Source organism: Cyrtonyx montezumae, unplaced genomic scaffold (genome assembly GCF_038088225.1).
Source record: "Cyrtonyx montezumae isolate F1298 unplaced genomic scaffold, pur_monq_1.0 scaffold_3, whole genome shotgun sequence".
Taxonomy (NCBI): domain Eukaryota; kingdom Metazoa; phylum Chordata; class Aves; order Galliformes; family Odontophoridae; genus Cyrtonyx; species Cyrtonyx montezumae.
Window position 1 is genome coordinate 2,925,435 of NW_027072034.1, and position 25,974 is coordinate 2,951,408.

Here is a 25,974-nt window from a genome sequence, read left to right on the forward strand (position 1 = left end):
GCTTTGTCCCATAAAACACGGTTTTACCAGAGGAACTCAATACCAGCCTTATGTAAATATATTCCCACAGGGATAGTTTATGCAAAGTCCCTGTCAGGTATTGCCCTGCGGCCAACACAGGGATGAACAGGTACCTGTTCACAACAGAGCACAAATGGAGCACATGCACACAATTGCTTAAGTGATACTCCATTCACATGACTGTCTAGCCACAGAAAACATATTTACATACTGACTAATGATGTCAGGGTGATCAGGTTTTGTTCAGTAATGGTATTTCCATAGAATCCTCTCAGCCCTTCACTGGGTGCTGCACAGCCCCACTGCCTCTAGTGCTGAGATAGGAATTTGCCCTGCAAAGCCACGTGACTTCTCACTTAATTGCCCAGATTAAGGGTGTGTTTCAGATTAAGGCCCTAATATACACAGACATTTCAATCAGTGTACACAAAGTATGGCAAAAAGCAGATCCCACCCACCCATGTTTGAGGGACAACACTCCCACAGCAAAAGCTGTCAGGGATAATACTGGAGGTGGTTTCATTTACCAGGCCAAAGAACCGTGCTAGCAAAACTTGGCATAATATAAATACCTCAAGGACAAAGATTTCTGCCCTAAAGAGAAGAGGAGGAAGGAATTAAAGGGAAGAGGAACACACATCCATAAAACTGGTATCTACCTCTTCTTTTTACCATTTTTCCTTAGAACTGCCCCAGATTATTAGCAAAGTGGGTGGATTTTAATACTCATTTGACATTTTTAGTCTCTCTCTCTGCATAGCTGTTACATACCTTTATGTCTGCATATATATGCTCATCTAAGTTTACAATTATAAATGTGTGTTCACAAGAGTGTGTATGCTATATGAAAACGTATTTATACATACATGACACTTTCTGTTGTACAGAGGTATCATTTTCTTTTGTTATCTATTCCTTACATTTTTCTATCACTTTAGTAATTTGGATGTAACTCCTCCATGCAATAGGTGTGATTTCAATTTCACAATAAGTGTGCTTTCAATCTTCTTTACTCAACTGCCAATTCAAAACCACCACAACAACTGAAATGAAATCACTCTAGGGGTTTTCTATAGAAGAGTAAAGGTCAAAATATGTGCAAACTGGGACTATCTTGGATTTGTTCTGTGTAGGAACCAAGTGATTTCTGTTAACTCAATCTGAGGTCCATCAAAATCTCTCAATTCCTCATAGCAGTGGCATTTCAGGTCTATTCTTCTTTTTGTCAGCAATGTTGAATGAATTAAGTTCAACCTTCTGCTGCTGCTTTCAATTCTTCTACATCAATTCTGTCCTTATTTGTTGCATCCTTAACTGTATGCACTGCAGTAAGTCTGGAGGTATTCTTTTAATTCTTCCAAAGCAACCGTGCCAGGGCTGTTTTACTTTCTGTTCATTCTCCTTCATTCTGTTCATGCTCTTCAGAGCTGATTTACTAAAACAAGAAATGTGAAAAATGGTTAAAAAAATAAGGAGGGAAGATGGATAAGTAACTCTTCAAGTGTGCACTAAAGCAAACGAGAAACAGAACAATTGGGAAATAGAAAATCTATGCTGAAAAAAGGGAAGAAAAATCTAACAAAAAATGAAATTTTGATGGGTGAACTGAACATCATTCTAAAGTGATGTAGGGGTAATGAATTTGCCATATATGATGTAAGAAAAGGAGCAGGAAATGAATTACCAAAGTAAGCAGAAAGAAGCAAGGATAAAGTGGATTGAGAGGGACGACTTCCAACAGGAAGGAGTCAGAATCATAGATTCATAGAATGATTTGGGTTGGAAGGGACCTTAAAGCCCAACCAGCTTCAGCACCCCTGCTGTAGGCTTATAGGCAGGGTTGCCACCCACCAACTCAGGTTGCCCAGGGCCCCATCCAACCTGGCCTCAAATGTCTCCAAGGATGGAGCATCCACAGCTCCTCTGATCCAATGCCTCTCCATCCTCTGTGTAAAAAATTTTCTCCTAATATGTAATTCAAATCTCCCCTCTTTTAGTTTAAAACTATTCCCCCTTATAATCAGAACATGAAAAAAATCAATCTCTTTCCTGGATTGTAAACCTCTTTTAAATACTGAAAGGCCACAATGAGGTTTCCCCAGAACCTTCTCTTCTCCAGGCTGAACAGTCCCATCTTTCTCATCTCATACAAAAGATGATTCAGTCACTTTGTCATCAGTTCTTTGCTGGACTCATTCCACTATGTCCATGATTATCTTGTACTGGAGAGCCCAGCACTAGAACTAAACAGAGGAGTATTATTAGTTCCCTCAACTTGCTTGTTATTCTTTTTCTAATGAAACCCTGGAAGCAGTTGTCCTCGGTTTTTAGGGCACATAGATGGCTCGTAGTCAGCTTGTTGTCCACCAGGTCCTCCTTTGCAGAGCTGCTTTCCAGATAGTTGGCTCCCAGCCTGTACTGGTGCCTGGGGTTAGTCCTCACCAGAGGCAAGACCTGGCATTTGCATTGTTGGAGTCCATGAGGTTCCTGTGTACCCATTCCTTCGGCCCCCTGAGATTCCTTTAAAAGGCAGCACAACCATTTGGCATGTCAACTACTCCCTCTAGTTTTACATCATCTGTGAAGTTGCGGGTGGTACACTGTGTCCCATCACAAAGGCCATTAACAAAGATCTTCACCAGTATTGGCAGCAGTATTTACCCTGGGGACATACACTGCAGGTCACTTTCCTCCAGCTGAACTTTTTGTCACTGACCACAGTGCTTTAGGCCCTGAGCTTCTCAGTCCGCTTCACGTGCACGCTATCCATAGAGCAGAGAAATACATCGCTGCAAGCCTTTTTCATGGGGTGGCAGATCTTTCCTGTTCCCAGCTTCCACCAGCATTTAAGTACCACACTGACCACCTTCTGTTGTTTACAGGTCACAGGCAGCAGGACCAGCAGGTCTCCTGACAATGGCCCAACTGTTTCTTTTTCTCCTTTTTGGAGCCTTAGCTCTCTCCGGCTCAGAAGGTGAGCTTAACACAATTCAGTTGTATGTCTGATTCTGTAAATATATATATATATATATGTTTTTAAAAAACGACTCCTTTCTTCAACTTTTTGCCTCTGTTGCCAGAACAGGCATTAAGGTTGAAGATCTGAGGTATTTTTCTAAATATAAAATGAGTTTAATGTCATCTCGACCTTTTCAGAAAAGTACTGAGGAAAAAACAAAGGTTAGAGACACTCTGCATGTGACCTTGCCATGGTGCAAGATTCTCCCTTGCAAAGCTCTGCAAACTGTCATTAGCTCCTGTGATTTATCTGTCCAGACCAGATCCTGTGGTTTATCTGACACTCTTACTCTCAAACCCAGAAGCCAAGCTCTTTCCATGGCAGGGACTCCCTGCACAGGAATGGGTTACTTTGAAGGTCACAGAGAACGCCAAGAGAAGGTGGAGACTTCCCCTGTGTGTTGCTGAAGTTCTACATAAGGAGCAATGTATGACTTCCAGACAAGTCAGAGTCAATTGTGCCATCTCCTTGGCTTGGCTAGACTTTGGTAGCATGACACTGTATCAGGGCAGAATATGGGCCCACTGTTTTGTGCCCTGTTCTGTCCTAGAGGAGAAAGACTGCAACATGCCTCTGCATCAGGAATATCTAGCTTAGCCTCACTGCCTGGGATGGTCAGAGATCCAAAAGCACACAGGGAGTGCTGAAACTGTAATGCCATGAATCTCCTTTCAGGAAGCAGAAAAGAGGGTCTGGGGGGGAAAATATTTATCATACCTTCTTTTTTCTTTTTTTTTTTTTCCTTTGGTCTGGACTAGTGCCAAGCACGTCTGTCCAAAGAGAGGGGAAATGTGGTTTCCACAAGATGAAACTTTGAATGGATACAAGTAGTTTCTAAGGAGACCTGCTCTATAATTGTAGAGGAAATTACAAGCTGAATCATCTGTGGTTTGGGGAGAGAAATCAATGATATTTTGTAAGTTGAACCCAACTCTGCTGACTACTTACCAATAAGGAAACTGGAAAGAAATCAATTCCAAGAACTTTCAACAAAATCCATCTTAATTCAGGTCTGACAGATGTATTTTGTTCTCCTCTAAAGCAATGTGATGCACCAGCCTGAAATCCCTATTACTATTGCAGAAATAGGCTCTCCCCAGCAAAGAGAGACTAATACACTACATTTCAAGCCAGTCAAGCCACACTCTGATGACTCTTGGGAATCCATAGAGTCTTGCACACCTTTCAGAGCTGGCCTACTGAACCTGCTGCTGTGTCTCCAGGGACAGATCCGCAAATGTGATGCATTGCACCATACATTGAAATAGATAGCTAAAGTACTGCTGCACCCACCAGACCCTTTAATGACAGCAGCAAGTTGATTCTGCTTATACCTTGAAAGGCATCTGAATCTTAAATTAGTGCTCTCTACATGCTGATATTTTACATTTCCTGTAAAAAAAAAAAGGAAATACAGAAAAGTAATGTGTTTGAATGTCCTTCATATTGTAGTTTCACTTTAGTGAATGCCCCTATGAAATGTTGAACTCAGCGTAGTTGATTCAAGAGATTATGGGGAAATAATATTTTCCTTCCTGGAAAGATGAGTGAGACTTCTCTTTTGACTTTATTCTATGTTTCTTTCAGGTGCTGGCAACTCCACAGACAAGCATCGCAATGCTCGGTTCTTGTTTGATGTTTTTGACAGACTTAAGCCTGAACATAACATAATTCCTAACCCATCTCAAGAAGACTCATCTGCAAAACAGATCTGCCAAAGTCGGTGCCAGAAAGGCTGGATTAGTTACAAAGGCCTCTGTTATGTGTTTATTCAAGAGAGAATGACATGGACGGAAGCTGAGGTACCAGGTTACTCAAAACAGAAGTGTTTATCATTTCTTCTCTGCTTCCCACAGTCATCTTTCTTGTACCTAACTTTTTTTTCTTCCCTTTCTGCTGCTGCTGTAATGTACTAGTGTTGACCAAAAGTACCCGATATTCATCTCAGTGCTCCTGATGAGATTAGTTGTACTCTGCTTCACAAAATGACATACTCCTACAATTAACTACCTCCTGCTTGGAACACAGACCTTCTGAAGTTGCTATTTCTCATCTCTCCCTGTATCCTCTTTGAGTTTTTTGAGCTTGGGGTCTATTTTCCTCGTGCTCTATAATAATGGAACCATAACAGTTGGAAAAGACCTCTAATAGTCCAACCACCTACCACTATACTGCCCACTAAATTATTTCCCTCAATGCCATATCTACATGTTTCTTGAAGACATCCAGGAATGGTGACTCCACCACTTCCCTGGGGAGTATAGGAATAAATACACCAGTAAAGAGAAGTCAAGGGGATTCTTGGGGATTGTTGATTGTAAGAGGGCACCAAACTAATGAGTTCTAGTTGAAATATTTCTCCCTCTGCTTCCCTTGTGGCACACAACATCATTTCTACTGGGTTTGATCTTTGGCCATGATTTATCAAATCTTTTGTGAGCAGTGAACCTTTTTTCCACTTTGTGATACTTCCTAACAGACATTCTGACTCACTTTGCTGCCTGCCCAGATTACATCAAATGGTCCCTACAATTTGAAGCCCTGCACCTGTTACTTGCTGTGCCTTTCAGGAGTAAAACAAACATTTCCATAAAAGTTTACCATGGCATGTCATATTCCTCTCAAGCCCTGTCTACAGGAGCACATGAAATTTAAATGCCTCAGGATGTTGAGAAGAGTTTTCACCTGAGCCTAAACACCAGCTACAGTGCTCTTGCTTCAAGGTGCAGAGAAAAGTATCCTTGTTTATCAAATGCAAATCAAGCTCTTTGAGTTGAATTTAGAGAAACTCAAGAGTGGAGCACTGTTGCTGTCCACTCCATTTCCCATCCAGCTGGGAACACAAGGAAGAAACACTGTAAATATTATCTATTTGGACCAGCTAGTCCAAAATGTCCATTTCTTCTCATCAGTATTTTTGCATTTAGTTTCATTGTACAGTGCATTTTGCCTGCGTTTAGCTATCAAAAATATGGAGATACCTATGCTGCGTTGCTCAGTAAATTCTGTCCAGTGACAGTCACTTCATCCTAACTCCCTTCAGTTTATTTCTTGCAGTTTGGAGACACTTCCTAATTTCCACTGACTGTACAGAAAGCCCATTTAACTGGCTGTACTGTATGCCCTACTCACTTGGATCCCATTGTTCAGACCTTTAATTTTATTGAGAATCCCTTCTCTCTGTTCCTCTCTTTTTCTATCTACCTTTGATTTCTCATTATTTGAAAGAGTAAACTTTCATCAGATTTTCCTGTCACTTCACATTTCTACTTCTCTTAGATTTCCCTTTCTCAGACTTTCGTGAAGTTGCTGTGGCTGGAAGTATTCAAGAGGTGTCTGGATGAGGAGCTGTGAGATACGGTTTAGTAGCCTGTGGTATCAGTGGTAATGAGAAAACAATTGGACTAGATGATCTTATAGGTCGTTTCCAATCTTGTGATTCTATGATTTCTCTTATTGCCCGTTCCCATTTCCTATTCAGAAAGCTTGTCATGACAAAGCTGCAGCCATTTTATATTTACCATGTTTAACTCTCTCCTGTACAGAAAACGTGTTCGGCTATAAGTACAGGAGGTCACCTAACCAGCATCACCAGTGCAGAACAGAATGAATTTCTTCGTAGACTTTCTCAGGGACACAAGAGTACCCAGTTCTGGACAGGAGGAACTTACCAAAAGGCAAGTATACCAGGAACAGAAATGAAAATGAACATCAGTCAAAAGAACTTCAGGACTCAACTTACAAATCTATTATAAAAAAATACTTTTGCTTTCAACTGAAGGTCTTCCCTTTGTTGCCAGAGAAAATATTTTCAGCCTCATCAAAACTAAAAGAAGTATAAAATATTCATGTTATATTCTTTCAATGATTCTGGAGGATGGGGAAAGATAGGAATTGGAGGGAAAAAAAATGAAGGGATAAACTCTTATTAACATCATACTCCAATTAAATTCCACCTATAAAAGGAGAGCAGAGGTACAAATCTCAGAGAATAGGATGGATGGTGGGTAATAATTTCTCTATTTAATCTCAGTTTAGCAGAATGTCAGGACAGTAGATTCGTCTTGGTTCTATAAATGGATATATTCATTCGGATTCTTATAATGAATTTGTTCAGAATGCCAGTATTCCAGCCAATGAATAATAATAAAAAAAAAAGCCAGTGCTTTTGCTGATATTATGAATTTTAAATTAGCATTTTAGAATGGTAAAAGCAAGTGAAATTCAGATTTGTAAGTGCCTGTTAGAAGTAGAAACTTGTTTATGTAAGTTTCAGCATGTAACAGGGTGCACAAATGTCTCGTGTGTCCATCCTGAGTGTCTCAAAATCTGAATGTCACCTACCTGCAATGAATTACTCATGAGTGCTATTGTCTGTTCTGAATAACAAATATATTCAAGAAAATTACAATTTATTTGAGGACAATTCACGAACAGAGGATGAGGTGAAATTAATCTAATATGGAATTAAAAATGAATTATTCATGCTGTTCTACAGAACAGTGATATCCCCACAAGCAATAACTCTTTCGACATCCATATGGAGGAGAGCCCCCACTCATTCCTTTTTCCATGTCAGTAAATATACAACCGTACCAAACTACTTTCACAATTTAGCAGCAACCTGAAGTTCCCATTAAACTTCTGGACTTTTTCTTTTTTGTCCGCAGGGTTCATTGTTGAAATGGAGTGATGGGTCTCTGATATCCTTTGTACAGAGGCCTCTGTCATCCATTTTCCATGCTGTTGGACGACTAATTAACAACCTGTTTAACATAAAAATTTGCCTGATGGTCAATATTGGAGGTAAGGAAAACCTGGGATGATTTACAATTCCCGTAGTTGATCTTGAATTGATTTCATGATTTTCCTTTGTGATCACCCTTTGTCTGTTTCCAGGAGAGGCTCAATGGGACAGATCCCCCTGCAGCCAGAGGCTACCATTTATCTGCACTTACAAACCAAACCTGGTCCACCCTTAACCTGTCACCGAACCAGTGATGAAGCCTGACTGGCTGCTGTGGCATTTGGAATAGAGTTCACCTGAAATCCTTTAGAGCAGAAAAATCTTTTGCATGGAAAAATCAAAGTCTTATACTAAAAAAGAAGAGGTATTATAGCAAGTGACATTTCTGTTCTGTTCGCATTATTGTGGTGACGTTCCTGCAGACTATCTTTAAAATGATCCTACAAAAATAAATTCTGATTTTATTTGATTGCTTGATGAAATCAGCATACCGTTTAGCTTTTCCACAGGGTGTTCAAGAATATTCATAAGAGCTCTTTAATTATTAAATAATTACCAGTCATGCATTAAAACTTTACTCATTTCACCATTTAATCATGCCAAGTAATACATTTTAAATCCTAGATATTTTTTCTTTCTTCATGTCAAATAGATCCAAGTAAAATAAACTGAATATCTTCAATATTTCAGTAGATAAATGCTAGTTCAATAAACTGATATAGCCATAAGACGAAGCCCAAATTCACAGGGAGAAGCTATGAGTACCTCTGGGCCCAGGAGGCGGTGCACCACTTTGTGAACTGTATAGGATGATACCTCATTGACTGAAACAAAACCTTGCTATCATGGTTAAAGTTTTCTAAAGTCTCAGTATGATCCAAAGGCAAATACTTTCACTTTCCTTTTCTTAGTTGTTAAGTACTTCTATTGCTGTGGACTACATCAGCGAGTTGCAAGCTCATATTTTAAATTACTTTCCCTTGCTAGCTAAAAATGTAAACAGAAAAATTTGGACCACGAATGCTTACTTGGCTCATCGAGGTGATGGTAAATCTCCTCATCAGTTAAGAAGAATGAGAATACTAGTCAAAAATTTATTTAACATTTCAGTCATCTCATTATCCTTAGAGGATAGTTACAGAGATAAAAACGTCATCTTCTTTACTTGATCATTCCCTTCCTATAAAGCTGGTGTCAGTTTTACTCATGTACAGTAAACTGAGGGTGTGGACAAGATAGAAGCGAGAGTGTGTTGAGGGTTTCTTGGGGATTGGACTAACCCGCTGTTAGAAAAGCCAATGTCTAGCATGCTCACACAGCTGCAATTCCTGGTCATCTCCAGCAGGGGACTGCAGATTCAATATCTGCAGAAATAGTCACAGAAAGGCTGAGAAAATACATATCTGTCTTTCAAAGACGATGCAACTAATGGCAGAGTGTAAGCATTCTGTAACACTTGTGACACAGTAAGATCCAATGCACATGCATTTTGCTTAAGTACGTGAGGAACATGACTAAGTAAGATGGGTGTAGCTGCAGGTAGCAGTTGTCTCTAACAAAAACTTGCTATGCAGAGAATTAGCACAAGGGGCTGCAAATAGGTAGGACATTTTTCCAAATACACAGGAACAATGACCATCAAAACTAAAAACAAGATAAATGACATCTAGAAGAATTAAGTCTTTCACTTTTGAGAGGGGAAATATCATAAAGTCTTCGGACATCATTAAGAAATACAGGGGATGAAAGAAGACAAGCCCCCTTCATTTCTGGCTTGATCACCACAGTGCTGGGGACAATCAAGAACCACAGGCATCTGTGTCAACTGTGAGGCATCATTTTCATGGTGGTGTGTCCTCACAGCTGGCTGTGACTGTTAAAGACAGTTCTGTACACAGAGTGACAGCGATGAACAAGTGTAGAATTAGCCACTCCACAAAAGATGCTGTTGATGAATGAATATAGCAAATACTAGAGTTTAAAAGTTCCCTGAACTTTGCCAATGCTCCCACGCTTTGATAAATATTTCTCAAAATGCAAAGACTTCCCATATCAAAGGGAGGAGAATGAAAAGATTGGAGGTTTTGTAATGCAATTTCTGTATCTTCAGCATAAATATGAACAATAACACAGCATCTGTAGACTAATCTGTATTCAGTGGGTCACTGGCAAACTGCTTTAAACAGAAGCCATTACTTCAGTTAAGTTCCTGAGGCGTTATCACAGTTAGCAATATCTCACATTTTCACATATTGGTGGACAAGGTCGGCACAAACAGCAATACCTTGAACTTGAGTCTTGCCCCTAGAATGAACATTTATTGATCTTAAATCACTTTCTAAGTGCAAGCAATACTAGACTTCATTTGAAAATAAGCAGAAATGAAGTACAGGGGGTGATAAGATTTTGGGTCAGTGGCTGGAGAAAAACTACAGCTTCTTTCAACCAGTCAACGATTTAATCAACAATTATCCAGTACCTGTGGGTATCAAAAGATGAAGAAAAACTCCTGGGGTGGGTCTTCTCATGCCAGTACAACTAGGCACTCAAATGGTTTTAGAAATAAGACCCACAGATAGTCTTGTAAACTTGAAGACTTTTCCGCATCCCATTTATTTATGAACAAAGAGCTTCTATTTTCAGAAAATAAACTGATCCTCCTCCCAGGACTTTACATGTTTGGGAATAATATTTATTAATTCCTTTTTAAAAAGTAATTAATTATTGCGTTCCCAACCTTATATGAAGGAATCTGCCTATATGCCATGGCCATGAACTAGAATAGCTTTATTCATTATTTATACTACAGTGATGCCCAGAGGCCAGAAGAAGGAAGGAATCTTCATTATCCTAGGTGCTCTCCTGGAAGGCTTCCAGGAAGTCATACACTCTTGTCCTGAAAGTTTATGGTTTAATTTATGAAAAAAGAGCATTAAGGTTGATGAGAGAGAAATGCTCTTACAAAGATGTGAGACAATTTGCCATTCTTGTTTTCTACACTTATCTATGAAGCTGATGAACCTTTTTTGAAATGTCTGGGCAGTTTGTTGTCGTGTGGCAAAACACAAATGGAGGAATAGGAAAGGGAGCATTACCCCCTGCAGAAGACACACTTGATTGACCAATCATTAAATTCCTTCCTTGTAGACTGCTAGAAATGTGAGACAATACAGCCTAGAAGTCCCTCTGTGAGAGTTTTATTGCTGACAGTCAGTCATTCTGCTCATCTTGCCTACCTTGTGGGCTCTTTTTCTCCTCAGGCAGTAGATAGGTGTCTTGTTAACACAGTTTTCTGAGCTATGAAGACTAAAGCTTAGTCCTGATCTATGCAAGAAGCTACCACAACATGAAAGCTAAAGGTATAAATGTGAGCTGTATTTGACTGCCAAAAATGCTACTTAATTGGTGTTCTAAGCCATCCTTCAGCACACAGCTAATCATGGTTGGACTTGTAACTTCACACTTAAGCCAAGATTTAATACTAGAACTAAAAGACACCAAATAACAGTAATGGGAACAACATTCAAAATTAACAAAAGGAAGTGGTTCTTCACATAACAGAATTCTTTGACAAAGGATGTTGCAGATCCCGAGAATGTACACAGGTTCCAAGGAAGACTGAAAACATTTGAGGAGTCCACTGGACATCAACATTTGCTGATCAGGATCAGAAAGTCTCAAAAACTCAAAGACATTGAAGGCTGAGAAAGTGTTAGGAGGAAAACATTAGAATTACTTGCCTCCTCTTAAGTTCTTTCCTCCTCAGCATTGTAGGAAATACAATATTAGACCCAAAGAAACTTTAGTTTGATCTGCCACTCTCTCGTTGCATTACATATTCCTAACAAATATACCAACATACATTATATTTTTCTCTCTCTTTTTTTTTTTTTCCTTCACTTTTGGAGACAAAAACCTAGCTCTCCATATACATATAACTATCTTGTTTCAGATGATATCTCACATGGAGCTAAAAGTCTTCTTGCATATACATATACATATATAAGCTTAAAGATCATCTTAGGATCATAGGCAAAAAATATTAATTTTTTTCTGACAGGTGAGACCTCTGCCTTCCACTACTGAAAGTGCAAATCAATGTTAAGATAAATGCCATAGGATTTGAATAAAAAGCTCACAGGAGTCCACAAAAGACATAGATCAAATGTACCTAATCCTGTAGAGCCATGCCAATGTGACGAAAAATGATTTGAATTGTTCTTTTTGCCTTTATTTGGTAGGAAATACTTAAAACTATGCTTTTCTTCTTCTACAGAAAGAAATCTATTTCTGTAGCTATGGTTGGTTGTGCTGATGGGGAAAAAATAAGAATAAAAAAGGAAAAATAAAAAAAATAAAGTAGGTTAATTCAGCTTCCAAACCACTACAGTGTACGACAAAACCCTCAGCTGCTTTACACGCAGCCTTCACCTCAAGAGACTCTAACAATTTTCTTCTTGCTTCTAGGTGATGATTAACATACGTGCTCCAAATACACCCAATAAAACACCATATACCATGCACACATACTGGAGAGCATTCATCATTCCTCAAGTCTTGGATGTGCTGCCGGTATCTCTTCCTGAGAAACAGTAGTTTTTCTCTTGAAATGTTATGTTCTGCTCACAGAGAGAACATCTTTTATAATAAAATTAAATAAAAATATATAGATGGATAAATATATAGATAGATGGATAGATAGATAACAAATGCAACTTGAACAGTGTATCACCTCCACTAAAGTATCAGTAACTCAAAATTCTTTCCTGAAAACAATGCTTCGCTTCGCTAGATAGGGTCTGCGTTAGCACAGAGCCTCTTCACAGAATCACAGAACTGTAGGGTTGGAAGGGACCTCCAGAGATCATGGAGTCCAACCCCCTGCCACAGCAGCTCCCTAGCCCAGGTTGCACAGGTAGGCGTCCAGGCGGGTCTGGAACGTCTCCAGAGAAGGAGACTCCACCACCTCTCTGTGCAGCTGTGCCACTGCTCCGTCAATGCACTGGGAAGAAGTTCCCACGCACATTTGTGTGGAACTTCCTATGCTTCAGTTTGTGGCCATTTCCCCTCATCTTGACACCATGCACTCCTGAAAAGAGTTCTTCCAAGATGGACCAGAGGAAGAGTGGACAGGAAAAAGAGATACAAGGTGTCTCATGCTTATAACTGCACACAAGAAAGACCAGACATCATTCACCTGGGAAATGTTCTAGCAGAATCTCACAGATTCTTTCCTTTACTGCAAGGAAGAATCATAGAATCACCATGGATAGAAAAGACCTACAAGATTATCCATCCCAACCATTCACATACTACCAATAGTTCTCACTAAACCATGTTCCTCAGGACAACGTCTAAATGTTCTCCGAACACCTCCAGAGTCAGTGACTGCACCATCTCCCTGGGCAGCCCATTCCAGCCTGACCACTCTTTCAGAAAAGTAGTATTTCCAAACATCCAGCCTGAATCTCCCCTGGCACAACTTGAGGCCAGTCCTTTTACATGAGAGGTCAACCCTCAGCTCACTACAACCTCCCTTCAGGCAGTTGTAGCGAGCAATAATGTCTCCCCTGAGCCTCCTCCAGATTGAACAGTCCCAGCTCCCTCAGCCACTCCCCACAAGACTTGTGTTCCAGACCCTTCACAGATTCATTGCCTTTCTCTGGACATGCTCCAGGGCCTCAATTTTTTTCTTGCAGTGAGGGGCCCAAAACTGAATACAGTACTCGAGGTGCAGCCTTACTAGGGCTGAGTACAGAGGTACAATTACTTCCCTACTCCTGCTGGCAAACCTATTTCTGATACAAAGAAATTGATCTACAATTGTGTACAAGGTCAAGATGATACTAAGCCTATTTTGAACCACCTCTCCAGGGCTTTGCTATGCTAAGCTATTACAAAAGTGTTTTCCATTCTTGCTAAACCTCTGCTGTACTACATGGGCACCACGGTGAGAGTCTGAGTGGTCAGACATCAAGCCCTTCCTCAATGGATCACTGGGATCACTGACAGCAATAAGAATAAAAGACTCATCTCCTCACCACCTTGCTGGATGAGTTAGATTTAGCGATACCTTCAACACTTGCAAGACTGAGAAATTAAATTTAGAAATGGAAGATGGAATACTCATGAAAATTTGTATCTCATGAATTCAGATTTGTAGATGAACTCCATTCCTCTGTGTCTATTTCTCTCAGTATCATTATTAGTTGATGATCTACAGGCTGGTTGTGCTTTGAGACACCAACATAGCTAATCACAACTCTGCTGGGCCAGGTTCTATGCAAACAAAAGAACAGTTTGCATGGGATTCAATTCCTTGACCCTAGGCACTTGCATTGCTGTAATCTAGGGAGAGTTGTCCTCATCCAACTCCTTAGGCCTTGGAAAGCAACTGGCATATTTAGAGAGCAATTTCTCTGATCACAGTCAGCCAACTCTTCTAGGGTGAAGTGAATCACAACTAGAAGTCCCCATTTCTCTGCAAAGCCAATGAACAGAGTGACTGCATCGAGGCAGAAGTCCTTGACAGGAGTCAGAAGACCATGTGCCATTACAAATTAGGGCTTTTGAAGAGGCCAAGCTCTTCAGTAAAAACAGAAGACCCTTCCAATTGGGCAGTTTTTCTCTCTCCTAACCCGCTTAATGAATCTGAAATTTCCACATTCTGCTTTACTTCCAAATATCATAAAGAATACATGCAACCAAACACTCCTATCTCACTATGAATCACAACCCATGTTTTTCCTTCCATACCTTTCTAATTTCCTCCAAGCTCATCATTCGTGTGTTCAGCTAATAATGCAAATCACAGAAGTTCGGCTTTTCCTGATCAAAGCACTACAATACTGGATTAAAAAAGCAAGGTTCATTTATTGAACAAGGGAAGGTGGTCAGCAGGATCAGTCTTTGAGCATCAACAAGATGTTTTCCTTAATTTAGACCTGTGTCCCCACAGTCGGCATCTCAGGAATGGCAGCACCAAGACTACTAGCAGAGAGGTTAAGTTTCACACTGTGTACTAACAGATTCAAGCAAAATGCACTGGTTCATGTCTGATTACTCAGCTCTGCATATACAGAAATGGCAGCTGAAAAGATGTGTTGTACTTCGAGTTTCAGGAGCCTTCACCACAGGAAACCATATTTTATTATAGTGTACATTTCTGTCTTTCTTGGAAAAATTCTTAATGTAGGACATATCTTTTCATCACTCATTGCCCTATCTAAGAAAGGAAGGGTAGGAAGAACTTGGGGAATAAATATTTTAATATATGAAACAAGGAATTATTAATACTCTGCTTCTTGTGCAGAATATAAAGTGTATATATAATTTCCAGGAGGAGGTGATTGATGATGCAGCTCAACTAGAAACTTTCTTCATTACGTAGATGCAGACAGGCAATGCATGTGAAGTCACACCGGGCCACTCAGGCCAGGCAACACATGAGGCTCCTTGTAAAAAACTAAGGAGAGAGGAGAAGTAAGGAAGTCTCAAGCAGTGTTTTCATTCACTGGTGTAGATTTTGCTTCAGAGACTGTTCATTCAGCACGGGATCCTCCTTTATTCCTGTCCAAAATAAATTGTATGTAGGCTCCTTACCTGTTAAGGGTATTTTTTTCCTTTTTCCAGACTTCTTCACAGAGGAAAACAGATATGGAGTCTAAAACTACCCATCCAGTCTTTTTTTTTTTTTTTTTTTCCAATTTTATTACTTAGCAGTATTTATTTGGTCTACAAAAAGCCAACCAAACAAATAACTAACTAAATAAAAAGGATGTTCCATCCCTAAATACACTCAAGGTCAGGACTGGACAGGGCATCTAGTCCATTGCAGGGGAGCTGGATGAGAAGATCTTTAAAGGTCCCCTCCAATTCCAACAATTCTATGATTCTATGATTAAGAACTATAGAAGCCTGAGAGGAGACGTGAAAAGAGTATTTTTTCTCCTGTTTAGCTTTCTAGAAAGCAGCCAGACTTGATAGAAAGATCTATCTTGCAGGCAGGATGTCTGTTTTTTCCAGTTCATTTTTCATTTTATTGAGAGAAGAGCTTCTGTTTGCTTGTTTTGCTGTTGTTGTTGTTCGTTTGTTTGTTTTCTTTGTTGACACTGGTTGGTTGGTTGGTTGGTTGGTTGGTTTGTCCTTTTGCTTTTTTCTTTTTGCCATATTACTTTGTAGTGAATTTTCTAGCCTGAAAATATCACATAAGTTCCAAGGCTCCAAGTTATACTAATAAAAAGAGACAATCTAGAAAGCCTCTTTTGATGTCTTCTGTATTAAAACAGGATACTGTCTACATAACATGAAATGGGGAGAGCTTATATCAGTGCAGACTTTCTGCAGATTTTTTCTGTCTAAAACAAATAGTCAGACAGAGTACACTAATTAATATATTCCAAAATATATAACAAGCAGTTGATATTCTGTAGACTCATGAAAAGGAAATTGCTCGCCACTTGTAAAAACCCTCTGCCTTCCATAAATAGGGCTGTTTGCACTCAAGTCGAGGCTTAGTGCATGAACACAGCTGTTATCAGGATAAGGAGTGAGAATCAGTTGTGCACCCTAAAATTGTACTTGCAGATGAGGCAGGGCAGTGATGTGAGCTGCCAAAAGATGAAATGCCTCCTGCATGCACATACCCTATCAGTTCATCACAGTATGGGCTTCAGGCTTTGGAGAGACACTAAAAAACAAAACCACAAATAGAAAAAGAAATCTCTGGAGTTTTTGCAAAAGGCTATGCTGGGCTTTCACTCTGGACTTTTGTTTTATGTTACAGGCAAAACAATGAGTCACCCTTAAAAGCTGTTAATTGATTGGGTTGGGACCATGTGACCCATTAGCATCGTGAGCAGTTTTAATGTATTTTACAACAAGCAAACAAAAAGTGAAAAAGATGCAGTTGCAATAGAGTTAACAGGAGAGTCCTGATTATTCATATATATAAAAAAAAAAGACAACATTTAAGCAGTTGGCCTAAAATGCCCTCTTATTTAATGTTCAGGGTTTTTTTTTGTACTACATATTCAAAAGATCTTGGTATTCCTTTAAAGAAGAGACTCGTCTAGACAGAAAAATTGAATATAAACAACACAAGTACAGAATAGATAAAATACGGCTCAGTCCAATCTGCCACAGGGTTCGGTTGCCCTTTGCAATTTATTTATTTATTTTTCATTTAAACTGAAACTTTATGTCTGCTTCAAGCTATTCTTTTTACATATATATTATTTCATTGAGAAAAAATAATAATATTTTTTCTGTGAATGGGGCTGGGCAGAAAACGCTGACTTCTTTACATGGCTCCTCAAGTTGCTTTTTGTGGAACTACACTGCAGGTGCTCATACCTCACAGAGAGGCCCTCTCTTGTTCAAAGACTTGTGCAGTGCTGTTAAGATTACCTGTGATGCCCAGGTACCCAAGGGAAGACAGCCAGCAGGAGGCAGGTTGAAGAAGAGTCTGAAATGTCACCTGGAAAACTTGGGGAAGAAGGAAACAGGTTTATTTGTTGCTATGCACGGTGGATCTCAACTGTTGATTCACTCCCTGGTCCTCTTAATATGGGATCTCCTATATAGGACAAATTTACAGTGATGGAGGGATATACTGCACAGCAAAGGACAAGCCAGGTAGGATAGGACACACAGTTTTCACTGTGTTCTGGTCACTTTGTCATTCAATATGCAGCGTTTCCCCAGCTCTAGTGCTGTTCCCATGTCCTTCATAATCCCTAAAATGAGAAATGGTGTTGGCTCACTAGTCAAGATCAAGAAATATGGTAGAAAGGGAATTAAGTAGCAAAGAATATCCATGGATTTAGGGGTTTCTCATTTGTGACACATTGTGATCTGCCACTTTCTGCCTTCAAAGTGCAGCTGCTGGTGGTGTGTACCCACAGCTGTGAACTCTCAAGTATTCTGCAAATCATATGGGAAGCTCAAGTTGGTCCCTTGGAAGGAAAAAAAGAGCAAGACAAAGCAGCACTTCAGTGGCCAGCCTAGATTTGCTGAGAGGTTTACAGTCTGCATCCTCCTCTGCACAAATAGCTTGAGGTAGATGCTCTCGTTTGGGTAGTGACACCCTCATTACTGATTGAAGACACAGTATTTATGGTCTCACAAGGAGCCCTTGTTATAGTATTTCATGGTTGATTGGCAATAAACACGGCTGGCTCTGTGATTAATTTCTCTAGAGTACTTGTCAGGCACCTGAACTGGGAGCTGGCTTCTTGCTCCCTGTTTACGTGCCCAGTTCTAAAGCAGTTTGAATGCACCATGACCTAGAGGTAATTCCAGGGTCAAGGCCGATCTGCTAATATATAAAGACAGATCACTCTCAGATTCTGGGTGACACTTTCCAGGCAGATAAATTCATTAGAGTACCCTGCCTTGCAAAACCACCTCATCCACTAAGCCACAGAACAAATTCTGAATTATCAAATGAAGTGTGACAGCTCTACTCACACAAGAATGCATTGTTATCTCAGGTGAATGAATTGAAAATCTAATGTCTTTCAAAAGGCCTTCTGTGTCATGATGTAATCCAGCACAAAGCCCAACCTACTCAGGTGAAGTATTTGGAGGGGCTAAATACAGAAACAAATAGTAGGATGCAAATAAACACCTCTTTCTCTAAAGATGGAAGAATTTAAAAATATATAGTTAATCTTCACTCCCTTTTAAATGTGTTAAAATTATTTTTATTTGGGAATGTATGGAAAAGTATGGAAAAGATAGTCATCAAAACATTTGTTATAGCCCAATTCTCTTTTAGAAACCAATGAGAAGTTCAGTGTTAAGCCTTAAGCATGGAGGTAAACTGGTACAAAGTTATACCCTTAATATTTACTTTTGTTTTGGCCTCTAATATTACTTTAAACAGAGAGGAACAAAATATTTTCCTTCAACACTCTTTGGATCTCCCAGAGAGTATTGAGTCAGGTCTGAAAAAGAAAAAGGGGGGGATTTGAATATGTCATATAGTGCTCAGAGAAGTCTGTATATATGTTTCAAAGTATTCATTTCTTAATAGGAAGACATTAGAAGACCTTCATGCACAAAAGAACAATGAATTAGAGCTGCTGAGAAGCAGAGGTCAAGGCTGAAGTAGGACCAGGAGTTATCTAGAAGCAATCTTCAGAACATTTAATGGTAAATACAGCTGTACAAAACCTCTGTAGTGAAAACCTAAACCAAGAAGGTAACTCAGCAGAATTTAGACTTTCTTATACTTGGCCAATATTCTCCAAAACATCTACCCGGGTTTGGAGACTGTCTCACAACTTTGGGTTGTGGCCTGAGTAAACCAGTGCTGAGTTGCAGCCGAACAGTCTTATTTATAGTTTCCGGCAGACACGAAGCCAAACTCCGTGGTTTTGTATGGTTTCCATCTGAAAGCCGGCAAAAAAAAATGGCCATATCAGCTGATTTTTGCTTTGGGTTTTAGGGGTGGAGGAGAGGAAAGAGGAGCGTTCATTCAAAAATTGAAGCAATGAGCAAAAATAAGTATATGAACCTCACCATCCAAAACTACGAAAGGTTGACATAGAGCCTGGGAACAGAAACCACGTCGATTTTCCTGTCTCCCATGGTAAGCAGAGACTGTGTGGTGAGTGCTAGTGCTGTTGGAAAATGTCTGAGAGGAGTTCCACAAACAGAGGGTAGAATGAGTGGACAAGAAGCCAACTGATTGCTGCTGGCTGGATCTTGTCCTCCTACATTAAGAAGCTCTGCTTTAAAATCACTAGTTCACCCACCAGCAGCAAGAGCTTTTACAGCCTGCACCTCTCAGCCGTGAAACCCCAAAGCACACCAAGAAGAAGCCATGTGGTCTTCTCAGTGGTTGGAACAAAAATATGGGAAGCTTGGAAGTACCAAACCGCTGACTCAGAGTGTGACTGTAAGAAAGTCACTCCACCTTTTTGTGCTTCAGTTAGAAAGTCCAAATTAGCTTAAAAAGTAGGAATCACTATAAAAAGTACCCACTCTGACTAACCTATTAGTTGAATCATCATGCATGTGATGTCTCTAGGAGCTTTCTTAGCGCATAAAGCACCTTCCTAAATGAATAATCATCCCAGACAGTTCAAGTTCATGTCACTGAAAAAGGGAATCTTTTGAAAATAAACTAGAAAATGCCCGAATGCATTATCTATGTGAACAAACTTGACCCAGAAATCCAAATGCCATTTTTTCAAATGAATAAATGGAGTAACTATTATTTTACTATTGCTCATTTAAACTGGATTAATTTCTATTTCAGTGTCATTGTGAAGGAGAGGGAACAAAACAGACCAGAATGAGAAATTACCGAAATCTACTTGCTAAAATGGAAGATGTCAAGATGTGTCTTTTTTTTTTTTTCCTTCTTTGCAGCTGGAGGGAAAGACATTGAAGCTGAGTTATATTATCATGAGTTTATCTTACATTTCTGTACTGAAGGTACACAGCAATTTAACAGGCATTAGAATGACTTCAGGAAAACTTCAGTGGAAAAAAATATGCAAATTGGTGCTATTCACACAGAATAATGGCATGAGTAGAAAATATATTTAAGGTGTTAAGCTTGTTCTCCTACTCGGCTCTCAGAAGTATTCTCCCAAAGCCTTGACTATCTCCCAGGTAACGTACAAAGAAATAGGGACAGACACACAAGCAGTATCCATCACAGAAAATGAAAAGCAGGCTGAGAATTGGATTCTGAGTCCTGAGAACCATGAACTTTTGGGATGGCTTTAGCTTAAAAGGAGCTCAGACACAAAAATTATCTGCAATGGGCTGAGGAGCAGTCAAACTCCTCCTGGATAGGTGCTATAGTGCATTTGGTCCTTCCTGTTACGGTCTGCTATTTCTAATAAAAGTATATGACCACACCAAGGTGCCATGCCTGTTCCCATATCAGTCTTACCAAAAAGTGTGAACTCATGCAGAACTCTCTCACATGCTCTCTCTTGCTTCATTCCTTTGACCAAAAAATAGTGATAAATTTGAGATGGTGCTGAACAAAAAAATTTTGATTTGATATAAAAATGTTATCACTCTCAAGGAAGAGGGTTGCAGCTCTGATCAATGAATATAATTGTACATTATCAATTAGGAAGATTATTTAGAGAAAAGAGAAAAAAAGAAATCTCAATTGATTTCTGTATGGATGAAAGGTGACAAAACATTCTGTATTGCCTGCACTGCCAGAACTGTGCATGCTAGTTGATCACAGTGTGCCACCAAAGGGTCAACAACTCACTCCATTGTAAAATAGATCTCAGCAGATTCAGGTGGAAAAGACTTCTGGATGTTATCTGGTCCAATCTCTGATCACCTGATTCCCTGAATAAGGGTTATCTTGGAATTTAGGTCAAGCTCTTCAGGATGGAGATTGCACAGCTTCATTGGGCAACTTCTTCCATCTCTTAATCACCTTGTTAGATCTTTTTTCCTTGAACTAAGTTGGAATTTCCCTCTTTGTAACCTGGGTTTGTTGCTCCTTGTCTTTGCAACTCTGCAAAATGTTTGGTACCACCTTTATCACATCCCTGACTAGGTAGGCACTGGCAGTTTGATGTTAGCTTCCCCAAATCCAACTCTTCCCCAAGATGAACAAGCCAAGTTCTCTTGGTCTGTCCTCATCCATGGTATGGTTCAGTCCCCAGACATCCTAGTAGCCCCACGTTTACTACACTTTGTCAGCAATCTTGCATTAGGGGAAACATGGGAAGATTTAGACTCAAAGGGATGGGAGCTGGTGTGGGTCCTGCTCTCTGTAGCAATAGTAGGTTGTTACTGATGTCGCTGCTGCTGCTGCTCCTTTTGATGCTATCAGGCTAATGAAGTCTGATAAACCCTATTCTAGAGTAACTTCTAAAATGTGCCCTGATCCCACAGTTTCCTGCAACTGCTCAAAACCTCTCTGCCTTCATATGCATGCCTGAACACAAGGGGTAGGATCTTCATATCTAAATATTTTAGTCGCATGCATATTGCCCTGTGGGACTAGTCATATCTCACTGATGCTAGCAGCACTGGCCTCTTTGCACTGCACTCTGGTCAAGAAGCCTGGCTTCTGCCCAGGATGGTGTTACTGGAAGACAGTGGGTATCCTGACTATGTCTTGAGAAGTGGCCAAAAGGCAGCTGAAGGCAAGTAGCCAAGAGGCAGCTGAATGCAATAAAGAGTATAACATGGACCTTCGTCCTTCCCAAATTGTAGGGCAGTAGTCTGATCCTTTGAGTATTTCTGCTTCCATTTATCTCAACTCAAAGATGGAACAGAATGAAATTCCTGGTCATGCACACAGCCACGGAAGCAGCTCAGCTGGACCTCTCTCCTGGCAGAAGCAGAACATCTAGAACTGAAGTAAATGTGCAGATTTAGACACCTGACCCATGCCTTGAAGGAACTTGTAGGACTTCCGGTGTCTATAGCTCAGCGCTGCCCCTCCTCTCCCTGCGAGGAGCTGCAGCCACCATCAGGCCTTCCCTCAGCTCTGCTCTGCACTGAGCAAACCCAAGGGATCTCAGCTGCCCCATCTCTCCTTCCCGACACTTCACTATATTTGCAGCCCCCCTTTGGACATGGTGAGAGCCAGGTAAGTCATTCTGAAACAGTACATGTGGCTCACTCCACTAATGCTAAAACCATTTTCAATCATCCTTTTTTTTCCAGGGCGTAGTCTCCTGCAGCACTTTATGCTGCCATTAATGCAGATCTTAGCTGCCCAAGAACTATAAAGTGCTTGCACACAGCAGAGAATTTTGTCCCCTGTATTTATTTAGTAGATCTTATATTCAGTAAAAAGATAGAAGTGTCAAGGGGAAAAAGTACTGTGCAGCATAACTCACAGAAATAGCCAGATTCCAATTACTGTAATTATATCTTTCAAAGGTAAGGTATGAAAATTATCACTTAAACAAGGGAACAAGGAAAGCAGAGAGAACAGCACCTTATTTCTCATCTTATCTTTGTCTCCATGCCATTGTAGTGAATTGCCATTATTACGTTTTGTTAAAATCTATTCATTTTTCTCACCATTCTGAAGATGTAAGGCTGGCTGAACAAAGCAGGGTTATCAACCCAAATTCAATTTCACAAACTCTTAAAGGGAAATATTTATGAAAATGCAGACTTCAGAAAGGTCTGATTCCTGTCTAACTTTCCTTTATGTCTTTGATAAGTGCATGAACAAGAGCAAATACTTCAGTGCTGGGATTCTTTTTGCTTTTGGGTCATTGATTTTTGTGTAGCAAAACTAAGGATATAAAAATCCTCCAGAGGAAGGAAGTTTGGCAAAACAAGCCCTCTTCTCCAGTTTTCCTTCCGTAGGAACTGGTGGCTGCTGTCTGACATGGGGTCTCACTTGGACATGCAAGTAGATGAGGGAGGCAAACTAACCCCACAGATGAGAGGTAGATGGAGAGGTTGCATGTCTTAGGGAGGTCTCAGGAAGAGGTGCAGCCAGGAGAACAACAGCAACACCGTGTGCTCAGGGCAAATACATACCCAGTTCCTGCTCAGCCTGGACATGTCTAAGTCAGGAGAGCCTTGAGAGGGAACGTGCTCACTTCCTCAGCGCTGCAAATAATTAATCCATTCAATGTCTTCTGCAAGAAGTGGGATGAGGCCAGGCCTGAGAGCATCCTTGAGGTTGTATATTAACCCCACTCTTATCTGGGCCAGACCAGAAGGTGAGGGAAAGAGGAGAGAGGGTCCTCTGCTGCTGTACATCCATGAGTAGGGAAAGCAGGAAAACACTGTTTGCAATGCCACTAAAGCCTATGAGCATATGTCATTTGTATGTTCCCAGAACCTCCAGATGAATTCTGGGGAACTTGCAACTACATATAACCTGATGTGGAAATTGGACTGAACTGAGAACAGATGTAGTAAGAAAGCTGTTTTTGTTGTGTGAAACTGTCTCTACTATATTATTCATACTTTTCTCACTCCAGTGAAAGCGCTGCAAAGAAGAGGCTTAGTGAGTTTAGGCAGCTATATGGATTCAGCTTCCTCATGCGAAGAATTCACGGAACTAGCAATGACAAAGACAGAAGCAAGGTTCTTATTGCTTTGGACTTTGATTGAACAATTTGATGACTGATTTTCAGGCTCTTTCTGAAGTAGAAATTTGTAGTCAAAAGTGCAGCATTTCAAGATAACCTCACTTAAACTAAATAGCACTGAACTCTCCTTGGAACTTCTTAAATTAATGACAGAAGAATTTAACAAAGCTTTTTCTTTCCCCTTTTTAAACTGAGATAAGTGTTGAATTAGTGCTTTTAAAACAAAAATGCAGTTTAAAAATTCGAAGTGTGAGCACTTACCTTCTCCAGTAATGCCAGGCTGCTTCTACCTACATCATGTCAGGGTAATACAGGTGAAAGATGAAGAAATGCAAATAAAAGCTCAGTTATGAAGCTAAAGACACAATGTTAAAATAAATGAAAGTTTAAATGCAATGGTTAGGATTCTAAGCCAGTATAAGAAATGAAGTACATATTTCAACCAGCTATTTGAACAACTTCAGTATGGATGTGGTAGATTCCCAATTGTGGTCTTTAGAAAAAAGACATTGGTCTTTTGTTAAAAGCTATGTTTCAGCACAACAAGGAATGACAACTTTGACACAGAAATCTTTACGTAAAACATTCTGCTCTGTTTGCTGGAGCTCAGACTCGAGGGTAATTCAGGTACCTTCCAGCCTTTTAGCCTCTGAATCTTTGCATATAGACATATGTATGCACAGTATATCTAAAGCTCTCCATCTAGTGGCAGTTGTGAACAATCGTGTTTTACTGCTTGTATGGTCTAGGTTCAGTGAGATTGTGTACAATTATTGCATGTGCACATATAGATATGATACAGCACTGCCCATACAGAGCTCATCTCAGCTATACTGTCTTTGCCAAATGCTGGGATAGGAGCAGGTGCAGCCCTTTCCTACCACCACCAATAACTACAAGGGAAAAAGATAAAAATAAAAAATCCATCACTTTCCCTATAGCATTCTCAGTCTATTGTGCCTTTCCTTTCAGATAAGCAACTTCTCTAAACTGAACATGGGTACCCAGACCCTGGAGTCAGTAGAGGGGAGATGATGGGACACAGCAAGGTCAGGATGAGAGGACCTCCAAAGATTTTCATCAGCTGTGAGGACAGGTGTCTCTAAAAACAGCTTGATAAGGAGCAGAGGAAGAATATGAGGTGAGAGGAAGAAGGCTGAAGAGGGATGAAAAATACTTCTCATCCAAATTCTCCTGTGTCTCCACTGTAAAGCAAAGGAAACCTCTCTACAGTTCCACCATGGTCACTTAGCTGGTAAGTGCTAAGTCTGGGGACAAATCAGAGTTTGTAGGACTATCACTGTTCCCTCATATGTGTTTCCAAAGTGGATTTATACGTAGCTGGAGTCTAGCTCTGAATCGGTGACCAAAGTTAAGAGTGTTTCCTGCTCTCACTCTGGTAGTTACCAATTATTTCCTTCAGGCATCTGACAAATGTAGCACGCACAACACCACTCTTCATTCTTCCATTTCATCAGATCTTCCACTGGAGTGGGCAGGAAACAGTTCCAAACAAGGGGCAAAAGTCGCTGCAAAACCATCTGCAGTCACAGGGGCTTTCAGCCAATTTTTATGCAGCTGATTGTTGGCTGATTTGCAGATTTTCCAGATGTTTGATTGAATTTATTTTTTTCCCCTTGCTCTCCAGCTGATGGATGTGCATGCCTGCCAGATGGTCTCAAGCTGGGGCCTCTCTCTCTGTTGTTTCTCCAGCAATTAAATTGCCACCTCCTAATCTCTCTTTTCTAAACTCAGTTGTCTTGTGCTTTTTCACACAATCTCATGCCACCTTTATACGTGCCATCACCAGACCAATGCATAACTGGCTGACAAACAACAGCAGCAATGAAATCTCTTGTGTATGTCAAGGAGCATCATGCAGCCCCTTCTCTGCCTTCATTTAGATGCAGAGGGAGCAAATCCTGACAACTCTCAACAAGGAGAATTTCTCCATGCTACAGGTGAGATCTATCCACTCAAAATCTTCCCGAAGTCCACTGTTGAATCAGTGACATGAGCAGGAAGGAGAGAAGCAGGCAGTCTGAAAGATCTAACTATGAGATGAGGAACCACGCTCAAGGAATTTCTCTACATTGCTTCAGTTTTTGTGTTTGTGTTTCTTTACA

At 40.3% G+C, this 25,974-nt stretch overlaps 1 protein-coding gene across 1 annotated transcript; it reads left to right on the top strand.

Annotated features, from left to right (window-relative positions):
• The first annotated feature begins 627 nt into the window (after positions 1-627).
• LOC136052121 (snaclec bothroinsularin subunit beta-like) lies at positions 628-8,167 on the top strand. The gene is made up of 6 exons (XM_065741992.1): positions 628-672; positions 2,904-2,995; positions 4,628-4,842; positions 6,586-6,717; positions 7,711-7,846; positions 7,940-8,167. The coding sequence occupies exons 2-6, from the start codon at positions 2,938-2,940 to the stop codon at positions 8,020-8,022; spliced, it is 624 nt and encodes a 207-aa protein (XP_065598064.1). The 5' UTR covers positions 628-672; positions 2,904-2,937; the 3' UTR covers positions 8,023-8,167.
• The last annotated feature ends 17,807 nt before the right edge of the window (positions 8,168-25,974 follow it).

What these genes read in the sequence shown, in the direction of transcription:
- LOC136052121 (XM_065741992.1), top strand. Translation starts at nt 2,938, where the DNA reads ATGGCCCAACTGTTTCTTTTTCTCCTTTTTGGAGCCTTAGCTCTCTCC. An exon ending in CAGGAGGAACTTACCAAAAG is followed by an intron (nt 6,718 to 7,710) that starts GCAAGTATACCA and finishes TTTTGTCCGCAG; the next exon opens with GGTTCATTGTTGAAATGGAG. An exon ending in CCTGATGGTCAATATTGGAG is followed by an intron (nt 7,847 to 7,939) that starts GTAAGGAAAACC and finishes GTCTGTTTCCAG; the next exon opens with GAGAGGCTCAATGGGACAGA.